The following is a 13,145-nucleotide window of genomic DNA, read 5'->3' as shown; positions in this document are numbered from 1 at the left end:
AATCAAAGGGTTCCAACTGGCTAGTTGGCGAAAACTTTAGCCCTCTAGTGAGCACTCTTTGTTCTTCTATTGTAAGGACCCTTTTACTCAAATTGAATATCTTAACAGTATTATTGACTGTTTTATCAGGGGTATTCAATTTTGTTTTAGTTGGGGTTTTTTTCTTTTTTGCTCCACCCCTTTTTCCCCTTTTGACCTTCCTTTTAATCAGAGTGGGTTTGACTAGTTTAATAGATTGACCCTTATCAATTAGATCCTCCCCCTCCATAGGGGGGTTCTGTCTAAAAAATCAGACCTATGACGATTATCACTCCTTAATTGAGCATTTCTTCCCCATTGGTCCTCTCTTTGATCCCACTCATCCCTTCTTTTATTCCAATAATAATTACTCCTAAATTCCTTTTTGGCGGCCCTTGATGACAATACCTTTAACATCAAGTTATCTACAGTGGTTAGTGATAAAGAAATCAATTTTTTGGATTTGTGTTTATACGTGGAAAATGGTTCACTAAAAACTAAATTGTATCGAAAACCCACTGATTCCAATAGTTTCATTGAACGAACTAGCCAGCATCATGAAAATTGGCTAGATGGAATCCCCTACAGTCAACTGCTTAGGGTCAAGAGGAATTGTACTGACCCGGAAGTGTATGTTGCACAATCAAAGGATCTAACTGATAGATTTTTGGAAAAAGGATATTCGAATGAATTGTTAGTGAAGGCCCAAGACAAAGTCGATGGTATCACTAGAAGGGATTTAATTCATGGTAAAAGCCGTGGAAAAACAGAGGGTGTTGATTCCAAGTGGTCCTTTATAATGGATTTTAATTCGCAACATAGAGAAATTGAATCCACGATAAAAAAACATTGGAAGATTTTAGTAAAAGACCCGGTTCTAGGTGCTCTACTACCGGCTAAACCGAAATTTGTCTATAGGAGATTGAAGTCAATTAAAGATCGTTTAGTACACAGCTCTTTAGAACCTATAAAAAGGAGTAGTATTAGAAGCAAAGGCTTTTATAGATGTGGGCTGTGTGCCATGTGTAAATGTACCAACGGACCTAGCAAATTAAAGGAATTTACAGTTAATGGCACCACATATCCGATAAATGACTTTATCACCTGTAACTCAAGAGATGTGATATACGCGCTGGAATGTGATTGTGGCTTGGTCTATGTCGGTAAGACAGGCCGGAATCTGAAAACCAGATTGTATGAACACACATACAATGTTAGGAAAGGGGTAGAGACACATACGGTCTCTAAACATTTTAAAGATAAACACTCCTGCAACCCGAATCATTTTAAAAGTTTTTGGGGAATCCAAACAATTAAACCCACACCACGGAATAAAGAAATAGAAACTGTCCTTTCAAAAACAGAAATGAAATGGATATATAAATTGAAATCTCTAGTACCCCTTGGTCTAAATAGTGACTTCGAACTAAAATGGTTTCTCTAGTTCTTTTAAGCTATTTCTATTTCTCTATCGTCCTTGTGGATGCTGGGGTTCCTGAAAGGACCATGGGGAATAGCGGCTCCGCAGGAGACAGGGCACAAAAAGTAAAGCTTTCCGATCAGGTGGTGTGCACTGGCTCCTCCCCCTATGACCCTCCTCCAGACTCCAGTTAGATTTTTGTGCCCGGCCGAGAAGGGTGCAATCTAGGTGGCTCTCCTAAAGAGCTGCTTAGAGAAAGTTTAGCTTAGGTTTTTTATTTTACAGTGAGTCCTGCTGGCAACAGGATCACTGCAACGAGGGACTTAGGGGAGAAGGAGTGAACTCACCTGCGTGCAGGATGGATTGGCTTCTTGGCTACTGGACATCAGCTCCAGAGGGACGATCACAGGTACAGCCTGGATGGTCACCGGAGCCGCGCCGCCGGCCCCCTTGCAGATGCTGAAGTAAGAAGAGGTCCAGAATCGGCGGCTGAAGACTCCTGCAGTCTTCTAAAGGTAGCGCACAGCACTGCAGCTGTGCGCCATTTTCCTCTCAGCACACTTCACACGGCAGTCACTGAGGGTGCAGGGCGCTGGGAGGGGGGCGCCCTGGGAGGCAAATGAAAACCTTTTTTGGCGAAAAATACCTCACATATAGCCCCCAGAGGCTATATGGAGATATTTAACCCCTGCCAAGATTCACTAAATAGCGGGAGACGAGCCCGCCGAAAAAGGGGCGGGGCCTATCTCCTCAGCACACAGCGCCATTTTCTCTCACAGAAAGCCTGGAGAGAAGGCTCCCAGGCTCTCCCCTGCACTGCACTACAGAAACAGGGTTAAAACAGAGAGGGGGGGCACTGATTTTGGCGATATTGAGATATATATAAAGATGCTATAAGGGAAAACACTTATATAAGGTTGTCCCTATATAATTATAGCGTTTTGGTGTGTGCTGGCAAACTCTCCCTCTGTCTCCCCAAAGGGCTAGTGTGGGTCCTGTCCTCTGTCAGAGCATTCCCGGTGTGTGTGCTGTGTGTCGGTACGTGTGTGTCGACATGTATGAGGACGATGTTGGTGAGGAGGCGGAGAAATTGCCTGTAATGGTGATGTCACTCTCTAGGGAGTCGACACCGGAATGGATGGCTTATTTAGAGAATTACGTGAGAATGTCAACACGCTGCAAGGTCGGTTGACGACGTGAGACGGCCGACAAACTATTAGTACCGGTCCAGGCGTCTCAGAAACACCGTCAGGGGCGTTAAAAACGCCCATTTACCTCAGTCGGTCGACACAGACACGGACACTGAATCCAGTGTCGACGGTGAATAAACAAACGTATTTCTCATTAGGGCCACACGTTAAGGGCAATGAAGGAGGTGTTGCATATTTCTGATACTACAAGTACCACAAAAAAGGGTATTATGTGGGAGTGAAAAAACTACCTGTAGTTTTTCCTGAATCAGATAAAATAAAATGAAGTGTGTGATGATGCGTGGGGTTACCCCGATAGCAAATATTGGCGTTATACCCTTTCCCGCCAGAAATTAGGGCGCGTTGGGAAACACCCCTTAGGGTGATAAGGCGCTCACACGCTTATAAAGTGGCGTTACCGTCTCCAGATACGGCCGCCCTCAAGGAGCCAGCTGATAGGAAGCTGGAAAGATATCCTAAAAAGTATATACACACATACGGTGGTTATACTGCGACCAGCGATCGCCATCAGCCTGGAGATGCAGTGCTGGGTTGGCTTGGTCGGATTCCCTGACTGAAAATATTTTATTCATATAGAGCATTTAATAGGATGCATTCTATATATATGTACGTGAGATGCACAGAGGGATATTTGCTCTCTGGCATCAAGATAAGTACGTTGTCCATATCACCCAGAAGATGTCATGGACACGACAGTGGTCAGGTGATACAGATCCCATACGGCACATGGAAGTATTGCCGTATAAAGGGAAGGAGTTAGTTGGGGTCGGTCCATCGGACCTGGGGACCACGGCAACAGCTGGGAAATCCAACCTTTTTACCCCAAGTTACATCTCAGCTGAAAAAGACACCGTCTTTTCAGCCTCAATCCTTCCTTTCCCATGAGGGCATGCAGGCAAAAGGCCAGTCATATCTGCCCAGACATAGAGGTAAGGGAAGTAGACTGCAGCAGGCAGCCCCTTCCCAGGAAAAGAAGCCCTCCACCGCGTCTGCCAAGTCCTCAGCATGACGCTGGGGCCGTGCAAGCGGACTCAAGGTGGGGGGGTAGTCTCAAGAGTCTCAGCGCGCAGTGGGATCACTCGCAGGTTGACCCCTAGATAGTACAAGTATTATCACAGGGGTACAGATTGGAGAGTCGAGACATCTTCTCCTCGCAGGTTTCTGAAGTCTGCTTTACCAACGGCTCCCTCCGACAGGGAGGCAGCATTGGAAACAATTCACAAGCTGTATATCCAGCAGGTGATAATCAAAGTACCCCTCCTACAACAAGGAAAAGGGTATTATTTTTCCACACTATATTGTGGTACTGAAGCCAGACGGCTTGGTGAGACATAGTCTAAACTGAAATCTTTGAACACTTACATAAAAGGTTCAAATCGAGATGGAGTCACTCAGAGCAGTGATAGCGAACCGGGAAAAAGGGGACTATATGGTGTCCCTGGACATCAAGGATTACCTCCATGTCCAAATTTGCCCTTCTCAACAAGGGTACCTCTGGTTCGTGGTACAGAACTGTCAATATCAGTTTCAGACGATGCCGTTTGAATTATCCACGGCACCCCGGGCCTTTTACCAAGGTAATGGCCGAAAAGATGTTTCTTCAAAGAAAAAAGGCATCTAAATTATCCCTTACTTGGACGATATCCTGAAAAGGGCAAGTTCCAGAGAACAGTTGGAGGTCGGAAGAGCACTATCTAAAGTAGTTCTACGACAGCACGACTGGATTCTAAATATTCCAAGAATCGCAGCTGTTTTCCGACGATACGTCTGCTGTTCCTAGGAATGATTCTGGGCATAGTCCAGAAAAAGGTGTTCCTCCGGGAGGAAAAAGCCAAGGAGTTATTCGACCTAGTCAGAAACCTCCTAAAACCAGGCCAAGTATCAGTGCATCAATGCACAGGAGTCCTGGGAAAAATGGTGGCTTCTTACGAAGCGATTCCATTCGGCAGATCTCAGGGGATTTGCTGGACGAATGGTCCGGATCGCATTTTCAGATGCATCAGCGGATAATCCTGTCTCCAAGGACAAGGGTGTCTCTTCTGTGGGGACTGCAGAGTGCTCATCTTTTAGAGGGCAGCACACTCAGCATTCAGGACTGTGTTCTGGGGACCACGGATACCAGCCTGAGAGGCTGGGGAGTAGTCACACAGGGAAAAAATTTCCAAGGAAGTGTGGTCAAGTCTGGAGACTTCTCTCCACATGAATATACTGGAGCTAAGGGCAATTTACAATGCTCTGAGCCTAGGAAGACTCCTGCTTCAAAGTCAACCGGTGCTGATCCAGTAGGACATCATCATGGCGGTCGCCCACGTTATCAGACGGGGCGACACAAGAAGCAGGAGGGCAATGACAGCAAGGATTCTTCGCTGGGCGGAAAATCATGTGATAACACTGTCAGCAGTGTTCATTCCGGGAGTGGGCAACTGGGAAGATTTCCTCAGCATAAATGAATTCCACCCGGAAAAGTGGAAACTTAATCTGGAAGTTTCCACATGATTGTAAACCGTTGGGAAAGACCAAAGGTGGTTATGATGGCGTCCCACCTGAAGCGCCAGGTCAAGAGACACTCAGGCAATAGCTGGGACGCTCTGGTAACACCGTCGGTGTACCAGTCGGTGTATGTGTTCCATCCTCTGCTTTTCATACCCAATGTATTGAAAATGATAGGAAGGAGAGGAGTAAGAACTATACTCGTGGCTCCGGTTTGGCCAAGAAGGACTTGGTTCCCGGAACTTCAAGAGATACTAAGAAGGGTCTTGATTCGGCAAGAACCGTGTCTGTTCCGGGACTTACCGCAGCTGCGTTGACGCCAAGGCGGGTGAACGCCGGATCCTAAGGGAAAGAGGCATTCCGGAAGAGGTCATCCCTACCCTGGTCAGAGCCAGGAAGGAGGTGACCGCACAACATTATCACCACTTAGGTGAAAATATGTGCCAGGGTGTGAGTCCAGGAAGGCTCCACGGAAGAATTTCAACTAGGTTAATTTCTACATTTCCTGCAAACAGGAGTGTCTATGGGTCTCAAATTGGGTCCATTAAGGTTCAAATTTCGGCCTGTTGATTTTCTTCCAGAAAGAAATTGGCTTCAGTTCCTGAAGTCCAGAAGTTGTTAAGGGAGTACTGCATATACAGCCCCTTTGATGTCTCCAGTGGCACTGGGCGATCTCAACGTAGTTTTGGGATTCCTAAAAAATCACATTGGTTTAAACAACTCAAATCTGTGGATTTGATATATCTCACATGGAAAATGACCATGCTGTTGGTCCTGGCCTGGGCCAGGCGAGTGTCAGAATTGGCGGCTTTATCTCACAAAGCCATATCTGATTGTCCATTCGGACAGAGCAAAGCTGCGGACTCGTCCCCAGTTTCTCCTTAAGGTGGTGTCAGCGTTTCACCTGAACCAGCTTATTGTGGTACCTGCGGCTACTAGGGACTTGGAGGACTCCAAGTTGCTGGATGTTATCAGGGCCCTGAAAATATAGTTTCCAGGTTGGCTGGAGTCAGGAAATCTGACTTGCTGTTTATCCTGTATGCACCCAACAATGCTGGGTGCTTCTGCTTCTAAGCAGTCGATTGCTCGTGGGATTGGTAGCACAATTCAACTTGCACATTCTGTGGCAGGCCTGCCACAGTCTAAATCTGTTAAGGCCCATTCCACAAGGAAGGTGGGCTCATCTTGGGCGGCTGCCCGAGGGGTCTCGGCATTACAACTTTGCCGAGCAGCTACGTGGTCGGGGGAGAACACGTTTGTAAAATTCTACAAATTTGATACCCTGGCAAAAGAGGACCTGGAGTTCTCTCATTCGGTGCTGCAGAGTCATCCGCACTCTCCCGCCCGTTTGGGAGCTTTGGTATAATCCCCATGGTCCTTTCAGGAACCCCAGCATCCACAAGGACGATAGAGAAAATGAGAATTTACTTACCGATAATTCTATTTCTCGGAGTCCGTAGTGGATGCTGGGCGCCCATCCCAAGTGCGGATTATCTGCAATACTTGTACATAGTTATTGCTAACTAAATCGGGTTATTGTTGTTGTGAGCCATCTTTTCAGAGGCTCCGCTGTTATCATACTGTTAACTGGGTTCAGATCACAGGTTGTACAGTGTGATTGGTGTGGCTGGTATGAGTCTTACCCGGGATTCAAAATTCCTCCCTTATTGTGTACGCTCGTCCGGGCACAGTACCTAACTGGAGTCTGGAGGAGGGTCATAGGGGGAGGAGCCAGTGCACACCACCTGATCGGAAAGCTTTACTTTTTGTGCCCTGTCTCCTGCGGAGCCGCTATTCCCCATGGTCCTTTCAGGAACCCCAGCATCCACTACGGACTCCGAGAAATAGAATTATCGGTAAGTAAATTCTCATTATTTCTACTCTTATCCTGATTATTACTATCCTATGTAATTGATGAATTACTGTTTTAATATAGAGGTGTCTTGTTGTGGAATGCACGGTCACTTCCGTTAAAATTCTCTTTTTTTATTGGTTGTGATGTGTAGATATGTCTTTTATGATTGTCTGTTATTTTCATTTTTATGTAATGAATGGATTCACTGATATAATACGGAGGAATCTGCAGTGGAATGCAAACATTATGGTGTGGAACGCATGGTCACTTCCTCTAACGTCACTTCCGTCTATGTCATTTCCGGGGACGGATAACACGAGCGGCTTTTCATCAATAGAGCTGAGACGCACGGGGTATATGACCAGCACTACATATCCGGAAACCTCATATCCGGGGGCTGCGGCTTCCGAAGACGGAACAGGTGTTCGAATTAAAGATTAATTACAGTGCTATTTAAAGAAGAACAGAACACTTTGGCTCTCATGCTTCTGAGGAAGGACGTAAGTCCGAAAGCGCTTAAGCAGACAGACGAGCCAGACGAGGATTGGAGCTGCGACCTGGGACCTGTGGAGACGCTGGTATTTGGGGACTTTTGCGGTGATTATACCCGGGAGACCTATCAGGCTTGCAGTCCTATGTGGATATTTTATGCTGATTTTAATTAGATGTTTTGTGAGTGCATTCCTTATTAAATTTTTGCCTTTTAAAAAAAAAAGACGGTGTTGCACTATCATCCCTATTTCTTATTTCAAGAGTTCTACGGAAGAGGATTCAGTTGTGGAGCGAAAACTATCCTTCGTGCCTTGTGATTTTCTACATGCAATTTATTTCACATTCATATGTGAGTGGGACCATTAATAAAATACCTATCAATTATTTTACAGTATTGCACTATGTGTTGTATATATTTTTTGTTTTGTAGTTGATTTTCAAATCAAGACAACTGTGAGACCTGAAATTTGGTATGCCTATTGTGTAAGCTTTCTCTGAAGGTGATTAGGTAGCGCCACGTGGAGTTCCAAGTTGTTTATTTATTGTGATTTCTAAGAGGTTACTGATGGCGTACCCTTTCCCGCCAGAGGACAGGTTACGTTGGGAGACATCCCCTAGGGTGGACAAGGCGCTCACACGCTTATCAAAAAAGGTGGCACTGCCGTCTCAGGATTCGGCCGCATTAAAGGAGCCTGCTGATAGAAAGCAGGAGGCTATCCTGAAGTCTGTATATACACACTCAAGTACTATACTGAGACCTGCAATTGCTTCAGCATGGATGTGTAGTGCTGCAGCAGCTTGGTCCGATACCCTGTCAGATAATATTGATACCCTCGACAGGGATACTATTTTGCTAACCATAGAGCATATTAAAGACGTCATCTTATATATGAGGGATGCACAGAGGGATATTTGCCGGCTGGCATCTAGAATTAATGCAATGTCCATTTCTGCCAGGAGAGTATTATGGACTCGGCAGTGGACAGGTGATGCTGATTCTAAAAGGCACATGGAGGTTTTGCCTTATAAGGGTGAGGAATTGTTTGGGGATGGTCTCTCGGACCTCGTATCCACAGCAACAGCTGGGAAGTCGACATTTTTACCTCAGGTTTCCTCACAGCCTAAGAAAGCACCGTATTACCAGGTACAGTCCTTTCGGCCCCAGAAAGGCAAGCGGATCAGAGGCGCTTCCTTTCTGCCCAGAGGCAAGGGGAGAGGGAAAAAGCTGCACCAGACAGCCAGTTGCCAGGAACAAAAATCCTCCCTTGCTTCCACTAAGTCCACCGCATGACGCTGGGGCTCCACAGGTGGAGCCAGGTGCGGTGGGGGCGCGTCTCCGGAACTTCAGCGACCAGTGGGTTCGCTCACAGGTGGATCTCTGGGTACTGCAAGTGGTATCTCAGGGATACAAGCTGGAGTTCGAGACCACTCCCCCTCGCCGTTACCTCAAATCGGCCTTGCCAGCTACTCCCAAAGAAAGGGAGGTAGTACTGGCGGCTATTCACAAGCTGTACCTTCAGCAGGTGATAATCAAGGTACCCCCCCTTCAACAGGGGCGGGGTTACTATTCCACAATGTTTGTGGTACCGAAACCAGACGGTTCGGTGAGACCCATCCTAAATTTAAAATCCTTGAACACTTATATAAGGAAGTTCAAGTTCAAGATGGAATCGCTCAGGGCGGTTATTGCAAGCCTGGAAGAGGGGGATTTTATGGTGTCGCTGGACATCAAGGATGCATACCTGCATGTCCCCATTTACCCACCTCACCAGGAGTACCTCAGGTTTGTGGTACAGGACTGTCATTACCAATTCCAGACGTTGCCGTTTGGTCTGTCCACGGCACCGAGGGTATTTACCAAGGTGAAGGCCGAAATGATGATACTCCTCCGAAAGAAGGGAGTTATAATTATCCCGTACTTGGACGATCTCCTGATAAAGGCAAGGTCCAAAGAGCAGTTGCTAGTCAGCGTAGCACTATCTCAGGAAGTGCTGCATCAGCACGGCTGGATTCTGAATATCCCAAAGTCACAGCTGATTCCTGCGACGCGTCTGCTGTTCTTGGGCATGATTCTGGACACAGAACAGAAGAAGGTCTTTCTCCCGGAGGAGAAGGCCCAGGAATTATCATCTCTGGTCAGGGACCTCCTGAAACCAAAATAGGTGTCGGTGCATCACTGCACGCGAGTCCTGGGAAAGATGGTAGCTTCTTACGAAGCAATTCCCTTCGTCAGATTCCATGCACGGATCTTCCAGTGGGATCTATTAGACAAGTGGTCCGGATCGCATCTTCAGATGCATCGGTTGATCACCCTGTCCCCGAGGGCCAGGGTGTCTCTGCTGTGGTGGCTGCAGAGTGCTCATCTTCTCGAAGGCCGCAGATTCGGCATACAGGACTGGGTCCTGGTGACCACGGATGCAAGCCTCCGAGGTTGGGGGGCAGTCACTCGGGGAAGAAACTTCCAAGGACAATGGTCGAGTCAGGAAACTTCCCTACACATAAATATTCTGGATCTAAGGGCCATTTACAATGCCCTGAGTCAAGCAGAACCCCTGCTTCAAAACCAACCAGTGCTGATTCAGTCAGACAACATCACGGCGGTCGCCCATGTAAACCGACAGGGCGGCACAAGAAGCAGGATGGCAATGGCAGAAGCCACGAGGATTCTTCGATGGGCGGAGAATCACGTGCTAGCACTGTCAGCAGTGTTCATTCCGGGAGTGGACAACTGGGAAGCAGACTTCCTCAGCAGACACGACCTCCACCCGGGAGAGTGGGGACTTCATCCAGAAGTCTTCAAGCTGATTGTAAACCGTTGGGAACGGCCACAGGTGGACATGATGGCGTCCCGCCTCAACAAAAAGCTAAAAAGATATTGCGCCAGGTCAAGGGACCCTCAGGCGATAGCTGTGGACACGCTAGTGACACCGTGGGTGTACCAGTCGGTTTATGTGTTCCCTCCTCTTCCTCTCATACCCAAGGTACTGCGGATAGTGAGAAAGGGAGGAGTAAGAACTATACTCATCGTTCCGGATTGGCCAAGAAGAACTTGGTACCCAGAACTACAAGAGATGATCTCAGAGGACCCATGGCCTCTGCCGCTCCGACAGGACCTGCTGCAGCAGGGGCCCTGTCTGTTCCAAGACTTACCGTGGCTGCGTTTGACGGCATGGCGGTTGAACGCCGGATCCTGATGGAGAAGGGCATTCCAGATGAAGTCATTCCTACGCTGATGAACGCTAGGAAGGATGTGACAGCAAAACATTATCACCGCATATGGCGAAAATATGTTGCTTGGTGTGAGGCCAGGAAGGCCCCAACAGAGGAATTTCAGCTGGGTCGATTTTTGCACTTCCTACAGTCAGGAGTGACTATGGGCCTAAAATTGGGATCCATTAAAGTCCAGATTTCGGCCCTGTCTATTTTCTTTCAAAAAGAACTGGCTTCACTGCCTGAAGTTCAGACGTTTGTTAAAGGAGTGCTGCATATTCAGCCCCCTTTTGGCACCTTGGGATCTCAACGTTGTGTTGGATTTCTTAAAATCGCATTGGTTTGAGCCACTTAAGACCGTGGAGCTAAAACATCTCACGTGGAAGGTGGTCATGCTGTTGGCCTTGGCTTCGGCCAGGCGTGTGTCAGAATTGGCGGCTTTGTCATGTAAAAGCCCTTATCTGATTTTCCATATGGATAGGGCGGAATTGAGGACTCGTCCTCAATTTCTTCCTAAGGTGGTATCAGCGTTTCATTTGAACCAACCTATTGTGATGCCTGCGGCTACTCGTGACTTGGAGGATTCCAAGTTATTGGACGTAGTCAGGGCCCTGAAAATATATGTTTCCAGGACAGCTGGAGTCAGAAAGACTGACTTGCTCTTTATCCTGCATGCACCCAACAAGCTGGGTGCTCCTGCTTCAAAGCAGACAATTGCTCGCTGGATCTGTAGCACGATTCAACTTGCACATTCCGCGGCTGGACTGCCGCATCCTAAATCAGTAAAAGCCCATTCCACGAGGAAGGTGGGCTCTTCTTGGGCGGCTGCCCGAGGGGTCTCGGCTTTACAACTTTGCCGAGCTGCTACTTGGTCGGGTTCAAACACTTTTGCAAAATTCTACAAGTTTGATACCCTGGCTGAGGAGGACCTTGAGTTTGCTCATTCGGTGCTGCAGAGTCATCCGCACTCTCCCGCCCGTTTGGGAGCTTTGGTATAATCCCCATGGTCCTTACGGAGTACCCAGCATCCACTAGGACGTCAGAGAAAATAAGAATTTACTCACCGGTAATTCTATTTCTTGTAGTCCGTAGTGGATGCTGGGAGCCCGTCCCAAGTGCGGACTCTCTGCAATACATGTATATAGTTATTGCGTAACTAAAGGGTTATTGTTATGAGCCATCTGTTAATGAGGCTCATTCTTGTTTTCATACTGTTAACTGGGTATAGTTATCACAAGTTGTACGGTGTGATTGGTGTGGCTGGTATGAGTCTTACCCTGGATTCCAAATCCTTTCCTAGTAATGTCAGCTCTTCCGGGCACAGTTTCCCTAACTGAGGTCTGGAGGAGGGGCATAGAGGGAGGAGCCAGTGCACACCAGATATAGTACCTAATCTTTCTTTTAAGAGTGCCCAGTCTCCTGCGGAGCCCGTCTATACCCCATGGTCCTTACGGAGTACCCAGCATCCACTATGGACTACGAGAAATAGAATTACCGGTGAGTAAATTCTTATTATTTAATCCGTTAATCATTGAATATCACACTTGCCCTATTTAATGAAGTCTGTTTTCCACCCAACTAGATACAGGAACGATGTCTCCAGGACAACTTAACCCTTAGAAAACGAAAAGAGGAGCTTAAGAAAGTTAAAGAGGAAAGAGAACAACTATTAAAGGAAAGGGGACAGATGAAAGTTGTGCAGCTGAGAGAGTAAGTATATTTTGTCTGCTTCTGGTACAATTTAAAATTTATATTTTGACCTCTTTTATTGCATGTATTACTACCTGGTATTTCTCTTACGTCCTAGAAGATGCTGGGGTCCAATTTAGTACCATGGGGTAAAGATTGGTCCACTAGGAGCCACTGGCACTTTAAGAGTTTAATGGTGTGGGCAGGCTCCTCCCTCTATGCCCCTCCTACCAGACTCAGTTTAGAAAATGTGCCCGGAGGAGCCGGTCACAGCTAGGGGAGCTCCTAGGAGTTTTCTTAGTTTTATTTTTTTAAATGTTTACAGTTTGTTGTTTTACAGGAAGGCTGCTGGCAACAGCCTCCCTGCTTCGTGGTGCTTAGGGGTGGAGTAGGAACCAACTAAATAAAGAGTCAATGGTTCTCTACTCTGCTGACAGGACACTGAGCTTCTGAGGGTGATGATCACAAGCTCACAAGGCGACCGCTCACTCCCGCAGCACAGCCGCCACCCCCTAACAGAGCCAGAAGATAGAAAAGTGGTGAGTAAGTGGTGCTCTGAGGGGCTGCGCTCCTGGAAGGTCCAGCAACATGCATCACAACGGAATATAAAACCAACAAACCTTATCAACATCACATGTCTCCCATCTACCTCCAAGTCACTAAAATGTGCTTTATGGAATGCACGCTCTGTTTGCAACAAATTAACAGCTATTCATGACCTTTTCATAGCAAAAAAATTCAATATGCTAGCCATAACAGA

At 47.1% G+C, this 13,145-nt stretch overlaps 1 protein-coding gene across 1 annotated transcript in view; it reads left to right on the top strand.

Moving 5' to 3' along the window:
• The window catches only part of RAD50 (RAD50 double strand break repair protein), a 442,933-nt gene that overhangs the window by 276,698 nt on the left and 153,090 nt on the right, over positions 1 to 13,145 (top strand). The window contains exon 21 of the mRNA XM_063928180.1: positions 12,279 to 12,406. Within this exon, the coding sequence (XP_063784250.1) occupies positions 12,279 to 12,406 (128 nt within the window). The remainder of the gene's footprint in view (positions 1 to 12,278; positions 12,407 to 13,145) is intronic.

This window comes from Pseudophryne corroboree, chromosome 6 (genome assembly GCF_028390025.1).
Source record: "Pseudophryne corroboree isolate aPseCor3 chromosome 6, aPseCor3.hap2, whole genome shotgun sequence".
NCBI classification, from domain to species: Eukaryota; Metazoa; Chordata; class Amphibia; order Anura; family Myobatrachidae; genus Pseudophryne; species Pseudophryne corroboree.
This window is presented reverse-complemented; position numbering and strand designations above follow the sequence as displayed.